The following is a 12,500-nucleotide window of genomic DNA, read 5'->3' as shown; positions in this document are numbered from 1 at the left end:
TCATTACCACTGCTTATTGGTCACTTTGTCTTATCTGTTGGGAATTAATTTAAGCCTGAGTATTGCTGGCATCTTTTTCAGTAGACTGGACTGTGTCATACAAACATTTGTGTGTTTGTTGTGTTGGTTGCATGTTGAATAAATTAGATGAGTATCTTGTAATTTTTTCTTCATACCTCAAAGTTTAGTTGTTCTTTCATATTTTCATATATAGGAAGTGACAGGTTGAGAAGATAAATAAAGTTGTAGAATATAACCCCAGGAAAAATCTCAAGTGCAAAAGAATTTGATTAGGAGAGGAAGGGGGTTGAAGTAAGATGGAGGAGCAATAGATACATCTTGAGAGGAAGGGGTAGGTGCAGAGTGAAGGGCAGCACTGGAGTAGAGAGTAAGAGGAAAAACCTCGTTGGCATGCTTCTTGTCTGGCCTCACATAAAGTGAGGCCAAGTCTGAATCTGAGAGTTACCACCTCAGACTCAAACTTGTGGGCAGCCCCTATAAAATACATCATGGGAACCACCACAATTGTCACATGTGTCTGGCTGTAGAGCAGCAGTGTCTGGTAGGGTAGCCTAGATGCCAACAATTTTGACACTGACAGGGTGGAAGACAGGCAATTTTAACATGAAGGGAAAGGTTATGTCTACAGAAAGTAATCTTTGTAGTATTGGTGGAGGACTTATGGTGGCTTTTAAGAGGAATGGTGTAGCACTGTACTACATCATAGTCCACGAGGCAGGTGATTAAGTCCTCTCCACAATCTGACCAATCCTTGTTGCAGACAGAGCAGTATGTCAAGGAGATGGATACAGTTCAAGTACAAGTACTGAGGGATGAATGAGGCTGGACAGGAATGGGTTTGCCAGTGAAGTCAGACAGGTTTGATAAGGGTAGAAAAATTTATCCCATTTGGCTGCGCTAAACAGAGTACTCAAAAGATTTGTAGAGGTGGGGGAAGTAAAAGGATGGGGCCTTGTGGAAGAGTGAGTGGCATTGAGTGAAGTAGTACTGCAGAGAGATGGATAATAAGGCTGTAGAGTGGTAATTAGAGAGGAGGGGGTAGTAGACGATGAAGTAGAGGATGTTGTGACAGGAATGTTTCCTGGAGGTTGAGTAATGACCTGGGTGGATAATTTACACTGTGGTGACAGTAAGCAATGAGGAGGGTACTTGTAGTGTTCAAAGTCATGGTCAAAGAAGAGCCTGGGGTCATGGAACCTTGGGAATTAAAATCAGTGGGACTAGTTGATAAAGGGGCAAGCCTTATTGCCCCTAATAGTACAAAATCTTCATTACTAATCATAGTATCCTTGGAGTATGTTGAGGAGATATGATCCACCCCTCAGGATCCCCCTGAGGGCTAAAGGCTAGACAAACATAAAGGGGAATACTATGGCCATGACTCCCCTAGGCCATTAATGACTGGTACAAAGTTAGCATTTCATCCTTTTAACACGGCTCTCACACTTTAGAAAGTGGAAAGTAGAAGGGGTTCAAGAAGAGAAGGAAAAGAAGAGAAGACCATGCAAAATCCATGGCAATGGGCCTCAGTCTCTGTCTTGTAAGCCTCCCCCCATGGCAACAACAGGCAAGGGATGATAAAATACAAATTATTCAATTTCATTTAGGATTTATAGGATGGGAATGACTACAGAAAATATAATATTTGGGTGCAAGATTCCCCGCCCCCCCCCCCCCCCCATCCAGGCACATTTCAAGAACCACTAAAGGTAATACAAGTTAATGTTTCATTACGTTTATTTCACCAATAATGAACAGAGCAAAGAAATTCAAACTATTTTGTCTGACAGTTCTGCAATATGGTCAATGGAATTTCCTCTCAAAGAACAACAAGGGTAATTTTATTCAAGTATCAAATTTGTTTTGTGGATTAACATTAAAATCTATTTTAAAAAATGAAACAAAATATCTTTAAAACAATGCATTTTCATAATAAACAGTAAAAACACCACATAATCTGGTTTGCCTTAAATCAGTCATGTGAAGTTTATAGTTAAATCTCTCTCAGGAAATACAAAACAGTTAGTATCAATATTCCTTTTTATACTGATCTTTAAAATGAACTTCAATTTCTTTTAATACACAATCGAAAAGAATAACAAATTACAATATTCTATGAGCATCATCTAAATTTGACCCATTTCTGAATTTTGATTCCCAGACTACGAACATCTTCTGTCAAATCCACTCCAATAGGACATCTGAAAAATTAGATGGTAATTAGTATTCAGTTTCTTGAAAGTAGATATGTAAGTGTTGTACATGTTTTTTTTTCTGTAGTGAAATTCTTTTGTCATCTATTATTATAAACTCCTAATATCAAAGAAAAAAACAAAGAAAAAAGAGTAATCTTACTTTGCTTGGATGTTAATGTTTTTTATTGTTTCTTCATCATAGATAACCCCTGACTGGGCCTTCCACCTTTCCATACCATTCCATGCAATCATAATTCCATTATCTGTGCATAATCTGGGTGGAGGGCATAAAAGCTGGTAACCTGTAGCCTCACATAACTTTTGGAGAGCACTGCGAATGTAGTTATTGCAAGCCACACCGCCAGACAATACCTGAAAGTTCCAGAATACCAATAGTGATTCAAGGAAGTTAACTTCAAAATCCAAATATAAATTCCTTTCACCTTAATCCTAGTACTGTCATTCAAAGATAAATATGTGTGTGTGTGTGAGAGAGTGAGTGAGTGTGTGTGAGTGTGTGAGTGTGTGAGTGTGTGTGTGAGTGTGTGAGTGTGTGAGTGTGTGAGTGTGTGAGTGTGTGAGTGTGTGAGTGTGTGAGTGTGTGTGTGTGTGTGTGTGTGAGTGTGTGTGTGTGTGTGTGTGAGTGTGTGAGTGTGTGAGTGTGTGAGTGTGTGAGTGTGTGTGTGTGTGTGTGTGTGTGTGTGTGTGTGTGTGTGTGTGTGTGTGTGTGTGTGTGTGTGTGTGTGTGTGTGTGTGTGTGTGTGTGTGTGTGTGTGGTGTGTGTGTGGTGTGTGTGGTGTGTGTGGTGTGTGTGGTGCGTGGGTGCGTGAGTGCGTGTGTGCGTGCCCATGTGCGTGTGCATGTGCATGTGAACTCTTCGCATTAACATACCAGTTTCAAATTCTCCTTAGGAAGCAAACCACGTATGTCGTTGTAAACCATAGCTCTTTGAGTCTGCCGGACTAGATGTTTGGTTATAGCATACTGATATGATGCACATACATCTCTGATAGGTGGAATAATATTACCACCCTCAACCTCTGAAGAAAAAGGTATATTTAAAGATGTTTTGCATTTAGAAACATATTTGGAATTTTTATTAGAATATATTTTAAATTGTTTAGAACACTCAAATGTACAAAATAATGACCCTGTTAACTACAAACCATAACATTTTCTTCCCAGTGATAAAGCCATAAAACATTGTATTACTAAGGCAATAATACATTATAAATGATAATGGCATTAACTTAACTGTTCCATCTGTTATCTCTTCTATGAGTTTTTTACATATAAACTACATAACCTATATAAACTACATATGGCTATAACCTATGTCAATCAAACATAAAGATATAGAATATTTGTTCTTTGCATTTTCCATATGATATCTTCTACTTGATTTTATCATCAGTAACAGTTAGACTTGCCACTCTATGAACAATTGTAAGAAATTAAAGAATTAGTAACCACTGGAACTGAAAGCTTACCAAACTCCATCTCTAACTTTGTGATCAGTTTCAACAGCGAGTGTTTTAGACCTGAAAAGCTGAAGGTACAGTCCCTGTACTTCCACATTGGTGTTGGAAAATCGTAGGCTCTGGGATTTCCTTCTTTGGCCAAATGCTCAATAGCTTGACCACCAGACATGGATGAGCACTCGGGAAGGTTGCGCAACTTCAGCCGACGTGCACCCTTGGAAAAGATTTCATACTATTACCACACTAGTATTTAACCTACAAATGGTGGGATGACATGTAGTACATTTATTTAGTTTCCACAAACAGCTCCAAAAGTGTTTAGTTACCAATGAGTCCATCACTTGTTTTATCCTTCTAGGAGGAGAAGGAGGAGGAAAAGGAAGAAGAGGAAGAAGAGGAAAAAGAAGAAGAAGAAGCAGAAGAAGAAGAGGAGGAGGAGGAGGAAGAGGAGGAGGCTGTAGAGGAGGAGGAAAAGAAGGCAAGGAGACAAGGTGTTTATGATAAATAAGAAAGAGAATAAAAAAGAAGTACCAGAAGAAGAAAAGACCATATTCACTTACCTTATCAAGTGCTTCTCCAGGTGCATCATCAACAGTTTGACCAATAATTGACCACCTGTCAACACTATGAGCCAACACCAACAAACTATGGCCTCCTGAGACTAACAAAACCAGAAATGGGAATTCAATCTGAAAGTTTAACAGTCTTTGTGTTAATTTTCTATTACCTGTCAGCTATTTAGTGCACATTTTTGGTTTTGGTGAATAACAGATATAAGTGGATTATATTTCTTAATTCTGATATTTCATAACTAAAAGGAATTAAGAGAAAAGCTGACAAAAATTAAGATAGGATGTAAGGAAGAAAAAAAAACAAAAAAAAAAAAGTAAAAGGAACACCAGGAAAATAAAAGATGGAGATGAGAACAATTACATCAATAACAAAAAAAAAAAGAAACTCAGTCTTTAACTTACCTGTTCTACCATACGGACAGTAAGGGCATGTGCTTCCATATGGTGAATTGGTATAAATGGTTTTCTAGCATTCAATGCTAGCTGTTTCCCATATTCGGTACCAACAGCAAGTGAAAGTGGCATTCCTGTATAAAAATATGACATTACCTTTTATTATTTATTTATTTTTTAAAAATCTTTTGGGATTGGAACACTTCTCAAATAATAGTACTAGAGTTTCAGTATATGATATTGCTAATTGTTAAAAGTATTAATAATCAACTCATACATGTTATATCTGATACCCTTTATCAACAACTATTGCCATGTATCAATAAACAAGGGGACCATCCTTGAGATAGCACAGATTTCTGTTTTTTTCGTAAGAAACAGAAAATGGTCTTACAGATTGACATTAGTTTTGGCAAGAATGTGAGATATTCTTGCACATCTTTTGGTACCCTAAGGCATGCAAAGGGGAGAAAGCTATATGAGATGACAAAAATTGTGAGAGGAAAGTATGTAGGGGGGGGGGGGGGTTGAGAAGAGAAACCTGTCTTTTCGTTAATTTTTCATAATCTATTGGCCTGTTATCAGGCATCTATACAGAAAGTTAAAGCTCAGGCTTTTTATTGGATAGGTGGTTTGAACATTATAAAAATAACAATCCCAATACATCCTTCAAATAAAACATTAGATCAGTGATAAAAAAATAAAATGTACATATAAATACATGAGTGCTCTATCTAGAGACTATCTAAGAAAAGCACAGAGCTAATATGGTATAATAATGTAAACTACCAACTGGATAGGATGGAGCTACTATTATTGCACTTTCATAGGACATAATATTCATGAAAGTATTTTTTTTGACTGATAGCTGTTCAAAGTAGCCACAGCTCAGTTTTAAAACTCCCGGCCAAAAATCACTGGATGGTAACCTTAGGTTAAGTAAACTGTGTTTTTTTTGACACATCATTTTCTATTTCATATAAACACCCACCTGGTTTAACTGTAGTAGCAATTGCATCTATTTCCTCCAGTGAGACTCCTGATCTCTTCAAGCAAGTGTTGACAACTTCTTCAATATTCGCTGCATGCAAACGACAGGCTACTGGAGGAATAATTCCACCATGCCTTTCAATATAAGAGCACTTCTCAGTATTTCTTATTATCTGACAAAAATATTACCCTGCTATCATAGTTATTATTAACTAAACAAATTTGAACTCCTTAGTTTGGCGCACATGCTGATAAAGTGTGCAATGCAGTACATATATCTGATAAATCCAAAGGTTCTGCAAATGCACATATGTACTATATATCATAAAAGAACGAGGTGAAGTCACAGTATACTTTTCAATCAGCATTTATTTTGTAACAACAGGTCTAATCTTCCTCTTAACTGTATATCAGAATACTTACATTAAATGTATTTTCTGCTGAGTGTTTAATGCTTCACCAAGCACTGCTCCTTGATCATCAACCACAGATGCACCTGTATCATCACAGCTTGTCTCAATGCCCAATACCAGCTGAGGGAAATAAAAAAACTTCAGAACCAAATAAACCATCTTTTGCATTCAACTCATAAAGACATTAAAAACATGAAAAGGTGAGCTAAGTTTCTGAGTTGGGGAAAACATATTTATATTCAAAACACATTTATTTACAAAAAAAAAAATCATAAATACAATTTCACACCATTTCAAGTGTATTTTATATATGTAGGCAATTCTGCAGCATTCTAAACTCCTTGTCCAACAAGTTGGACAAGATGGAAAGATGTTTTGACTGATTGGAATCCCTACCTAAGCATCTGAGACAAGTTGTCCATCTTGTCCATATCACCCTCCTTTACAGTGAACAGGACGAAATGACGTCACAATAGCATTTGTATGTAAATAATGACTGTTGCAGGCAAATGTAAGATATTGGTATGTAATTTTAAAGTCCTTTGTTGTTATTATCTAAGGATATTTTTGTGCTGTCTGTTGCAGGTAACTTACCTATGCATCAGGGGGCTTACAAAACATATGCAGTGTGTAAAATAAAGACACTGGTAGGATAATATAGTGAATATCTACATTTGAGCTGGTTGTATTGTGGTCAATGAAGGCCTTGGAGGTTCTGAAAATGGCCTTGTTGTCCTGCTGGTCATGACAAATTGTCAGACGAGTAAGACAAGGAGTTCCAAATGCAGCATTAGAGCACAAACATAACATGCCTTTAATAAATTACCGCAGCTGCAGAAGCGTGACATCAGTGTCTGGAATTTATGTCACAATCTATGGCAGTTTCCCAAATAGCAGATGAATGTGTGTAATGGCGACAGTGGACTTGTATTGGAATAAGGTTAATGTTACCGAGAACGATGCACTGACGTAGAGGGAAAGGGCACTGCCATCTCATGGAGCATAAAAGATAGAGTAAGAAGCAATACAGCCATATCTGCAGTGGCCTCATCTTAAACGGGAAATTACGAAAATTCCCTCTGAGTGTTACCACATCATCCTCACATAGCCACAGTTCTTAATCTTGCGTTTTCTGTAAGTTCGCACGAAGTGATATTAAAGGGGGTACAGGGGTGTTTGCCCTCCTGTCCAGGGAGTAAATAAAAGGTAGGAAAGGTAGGTTTGGATTCGCATGTTATCTTGGATTTGGGACTTCGTCTCTGGAGAGTGCGGCGCTCTTAGTAACAAATACCAGGAATAATATTAACAAAGATAAAAGCAACCTACCTGGCGTCTCCTCGATGCTGATGTATAATTGCGCGATTCTAAGGTAAAGGCATCATATCTCACAGTACTTCTTCTCGTATAAAATACATTGACAGGTTGAATAAAGCCATCGTTACATTTACTAAGTATACATAAATGCTCATACTTTTGAGAATATCGAAAACGAGCTTTAAGTAAGCTACTGTGACCAAAATATCTAAGAACACTTCGTAATTTTGTCCAAGTGAGGGCGGCCATCATGTTTGTTTACATGAAGTCAGGGACCATAAATATATCTAAAAAAGGATACTAAAGATTAAATATTGATAATAGTAATAATAGCAACAACAGGAAATAATAAAACCAATATTACTAAAATTGTTATTATTATTTATATGATTATTATTATCATTATTTGCATTATTTTTTAGTATTATTAATATGATTAGTATTATCATTATTTGCATTGTTTTGTTTTTTTTCATCATTATCATTTCTATTATCATTATCGATAATATAAATGATAATGATGCTAAAAAACAATAATGCAAATAATGATAATAATAATCATATTAATAATAATAACAACAACAACAACAACAACCACAACAACAACAACAATAATAATAATAATAATAATAATAATAATAATAATAATAATAATAATAATAATAATAATAATAATAATAATAGTGATAATAAAACATGATAATGATAATAATGTTGATGATGAGAATGATAGTAGGAATAATAATGATGAAAAATATAATGATATTAATAACAATGATCATAATAATAAAGACGATAACAATTACATTGGTAATGATAATGATAATAAAAATGGTATTGATAATGACAAAATACAAAGATGATAACATAAATTATGATGACAATATGATAACAATAAAAGTGATAATGACAAATAAAGATGATGAAAATTTTGATAATGATTAAATAATAATTATTATTATATTAATAACAATAGTGATAATGATAATGATGTGGATAATGATGATAGTGATAGTGATAATGATAATGATAATGATAGCAATAATAACAATAACAATAACAACAACAGCAATAATAATGATAATGATATCAAATGATAATAATACCAATAACGATATTAATAAAGATGATGATAATAATAATGATAGTAATAATAATAATAATAATAATAGTAATAATAATAATAGTAATTATAATAATGATGATAATAATAATAATAATAATAATAATAATAATAATAATGATAATAATAATAATAATAATAATAAAGATAAAACAACAATAACAATGAAAAAGACTACTAATAGTAATAATGATAATAATAATAACAACAAGAAGAACAGCAGCAATAGTGATAATAATTAAAATGACAATAATAATAGAAATGATAATAATGATAAAAATAATGAAAATGATAATGATGATGATAATAGTAATAATAATAATAATAATAATAATAATAATAATAATAATAATAATAATAATAACAATAATAATAATAATAATAACAACAACAACAAAACAACAACAACAACGACAATAACAATTATAATAATGATAATAGTAATAATAATAATAACAATAATAATAATGATAATGATAATAATAATGATAGTAATAATAATAAGGATAATAATAATAATAGTAATAATAATTATAATAATGATAGTAATAATAATAATAGTAATAATAATAATAATAGTAATAATAATAATAATAATAATAATAATAATAATAATAATAATAAAAATTGATGATAATAATGATACTGCCACGACTACTAATATTACTTCTACTACTAATGATAATAATAATAATAACAACAATAACAATAATAATAAGGATGAAGATAGTAACAATAATAGACATGATTATGATTAGAACAATAATATATATGATAATGGTATTAGCAATAATAAAGATGATGACAATGATAATCACAATAGTAGTAGGTATAATAAATAGTAATAATGTAAATAATAATATCAATATTTATATCTTTATATACAAATTATGATAAAAATGACAGTGACAATAAAAGTAGTAATAATAAGAATATTGACAATGATAAAGCAACAATACAATTTTAGATAAATCGATGACTAAATATATGTAAGAAAAAGCAACTTTTATCACCAGGATCCCTATTGTTATTCAATTCTATCTCGCGAGAGGAAAAGGTGAAGAATACGTTTGTTTTCTGTTTACTATCTATTTTGTCTATTATATTTCCTTTAGTGAGAGTTAGATGTTCTGAAATCGTTTGTGCTTTTATATAAATACATTAACAGTGCTGTATCAGTTGTGCAAAGATGTAATAAAGGTGTGAACTTGATCTCGTGTCATGTTTGCTCTAACATTTTCAAGTTCCATTAGACGCTGATTTTTTATGGTTGACTTTCTTTTGCCTCGTGATATGTATATGAACGATATAAACACAGAACAAAAGTGATGAAGTGACTATTTACCTCTCTGCCTGATTATTGCCCAGACCGTCAGGTTCCTCCTTTGTAGCAAAGACCAGAAACCCCGCACAGTAATTTTCCTCAATGCCTTAACCGATCTCGACGATTTTGGTATTGGTGGATTCCTCTCGCCCTCTAGTACACATTTATGTAGGAAATATGCTACAGAACCTCCCCAAACCCTGACATTTTTTCCCTAATAGCAGGGGAGGGCATGAAAGGTACCAGGGAAATTTTATGACAAAATGTGAATAATATCCACAGAATCAGGCTGTGTGCCTGTGTGTCCCTGTGACCCCCTATATGGTCACACAAAACTTCTTTGGAATATATTATATAAGGCTAATTTAATTATGTATATTTTTAGATACTAATATTGCATGGTTTCATGTTTGATCAACTCTTACTTTCATTCCTCTCAAATGTTGCAGGTTCTCCCTAAACAATGGAAGTAAACATCGCCCCAGCACTGAGTGTGAATACACGAACTCAGGTTTTAGCCCTTGAGTTCTCTCCATATGAATGGTCGAGGGGTTTGCTGGCCGTTGCTCTTCCCACATCTGTGGCGGTTTATTCTATTAAGTTCAAGGTCTGATGTGTTTTGTTTGCTTCTTTTAGTTTGGTAGTTTTACATGATTTTAGTACATTTTGTACTCTGTGAAGACAAGAGTTGATGTTTACTTTTTTTCCTTCAATGTTTTATATAGTTAGGATGAACTTATATTTATTATATGTATTTACATTGTTGGTAGTCTATATTTCTATTATTAGTTGAAATCTGTAGTTTGATATCATTTTAGGAAGAAATATATTCTTTATAATTGCATGTCCCTTAAAAAAGATTTCATTGATATTTAACTGATTAAATTTACACACACACTTACACATACACATATATGCATATATGAATATAGATACGCATACACATTCACATACGCATATGCATAAGCACACGCCAGCGCATACACATATACATACGCCAACGCATACGCATATGTATACGAATACGTATACACATACATATACATATACATATACATATACATATACATATACATATACATATACATATACATACATATACATATACATATACATATACATATACATATACATATACATATGCATAAACATAGGTGTGTGTGTGTGTGTGTATGTGCGTGTGCTATGCGTGTGCGTGTGTGTGTGCGTGTGCGTGTGCGTGTGCGTGTGCGTGTGCGTGTGCGTGTGCGTGTGCGTGTGCGTGTGCGTGTGCGTGTGCGTGTGCGTGTGTGTGTGTGATATAAATTAAAACAATTATGTTAGCTTTTTAACTTCTGGAAATATCTTAAAGATAAGCTTCTTACCTTAGGAAGAGGGAGATGGTACTAGCGAAGAGTGTGGCCAGGTATGGGAGTGGCATGTTTCCAGCCAGCCAGTTTGTCTTGCTTGGAGTCCAAGTGCCACACTAAGAGCTGCTCCTCGATGCTTGCAAGTGACTTTGGGGTCAACAGATCATAAGGTTACTCAGCTCACATCTGACCTTGGTGATTCCCATACAGCACAGGTACAGTGTAATAATATATGCCTGAGTTTTGTAAATGTATGTTACACATGTGCTAGAAACTTTGCAATTTAGAATTGAGACTGAGATTAAGATATAATGAAGAATATATAAGATAAATTACATAATCAGTTACATTAAATAGATAATTTATGAAATAAATTTCCAGTGTGCATGTCATTTCTTGATTGCAGATGTTAATGCCTGGTGAGCTTCATGTAAGGATAAGAGTTTTTAAAAAACTGCCCGCCCAAGACATTTTCATGGGTAGTCATAGACAAATTTACTGAGTCAAAGACATGTGAAGAAAATCTCACATCAGTAGTGACAAATAGACTTTGGAGGCCCATTCTGATATATTGTCAACCATTAATTGAACTGTTTTCCACATATATACATCAATTTCTACTCAAAAATACAAATGGTGCTGCATGGCTTCACAACTGATGCAATGACAACAAACCTATGGTTGCCCAAATTTTAGTTGAATATATAAAATGTGTAATTCTGTTGTTATTATAGAAGTAAGTTTTATTGCAATAAGTAGTCTTAACCCAGTTGCCACGTATGCCATGAATACATGCCATGCCCAATGTTTATTTATTTATTTATTGTATTGACACATAGATGGCTCTACAGTTGCTTAGTCACCAAGGAGTCAGTTATTAGTCCTACCTATCTCACCTGTTTACCCTTTTCCTTGACTTTTGGAAAGGGTCTTGCATTATTTCCTTGTCTTAAATGTTATTGAGATTTTAATAACAATGTGATAACCATAACATCAATAACAATAATAACAGTATTGATGTCAGCTGTATTAAAAAGAAAAACACATTTTCCTGCCAGTTCAAGGAATGGGGAAATCAGGATCGGTCACTAGGGCTACTGATAGACTCCTTGCCGGCTGAGCACACATGGAGCCATCTATATGTAATAACATTCACAAAAAACAACCGGGGACAGGAAATAATCTGGAATAGTTGGGTTAACATGTTACTGGAATCAGTTATCTTCATAGAGTCTTTAACGATGTACATGTTTATTCTAGTACCAGCATTAAATTTGTGATGTCGCAACTGGGCAAGTCATAGACAAATTTTGGAGTCTAAGACC

At 34.0% G+C, this 12,500-nt stretch overlaps 2 protein-coding genes across 2 annotated transcripts in view; one reads left to right on the top strand and one right to left on the bottom strand.

The window, feature by feature from the left end:
- Window positions 1–1,740: 1,740 nt before the first annotated feature.
- Window positions 1,741–7,630, bottom strand: LOC125040702 (probable tRNA N6-adenosine threonylcarbamoyltransferase, mitochondrial). The gene is made up of 9 exons (XM_047635398.1): window positions 7,392–7,630; window positions 6,076–6,185; window positions 5,654–5,787; window positions 4,672–4,796; window positions 4,258–4,386; window positions 3,707–3,911; window positions 3,108–3,256; window positions 2,377–2,588; window positions 1,741–2,222 (listed from the first exon to the last, which is right to left on the bottom strand). The coding sequence occupies exons 1-9, from the start codon at window positions 7,626–7,628 to the stop codon at window positions 2,144–2,146; spliced, it is 1,380 nt and encodes a 459-aa protein (XP_047491354.1). The 5' UTR covers window positions 7,629–7,630; the 3' UTR covers window positions 1,741–2,143.
- Window positions 7,631–9,523: 1,893 nt separating this feature from the next.
- Window positions 9,524–12,500, top strand: part of LOC125040699 (nucleoporin Nup37-like) — a 4,992-nt gene continuing 2,015 nt past the window's right edge. Inside the window, exons 1-3 of the mRNA XM_047635394.1 lie at window positions 9,524–9,559; window positions 10,276–10,433; window positions 11,196–11,390. Coding sequence (XP_047491350.1) covers window positions 10,290–10,433; window positions 11,196–11,390 — 339 coding nt within the window. The 5' untranslated portion in view covers window positions 9,524–9,559; window positions 10,276–10,289. The remainder of the gene's footprint in view (window positions 9,560–10,275; window positions 10,434–11,195; window positions 11,391–12,500) is intronic.

The sequence above is a fragment of the Penaeus chinensis genome, chromosome 29, assembly GCF_019202785.1.
Source record: "Penaeus chinensis breed Huanghai No. 1 chromosome 29, ASM1920278v2, whole genome shotgun sequence".
Lineage (NCBI taxonomy): Eukaryota > Metazoa > Arthropoda > Malacostraca > Decapoda > Penaeidae > Penaeus > Penaeus chinensis.
The sequence above is the reverse complement of the archived record's forward strand: the minus strand, read 5'-3'. Positions and strand labels throughout refer to the sequence as shown.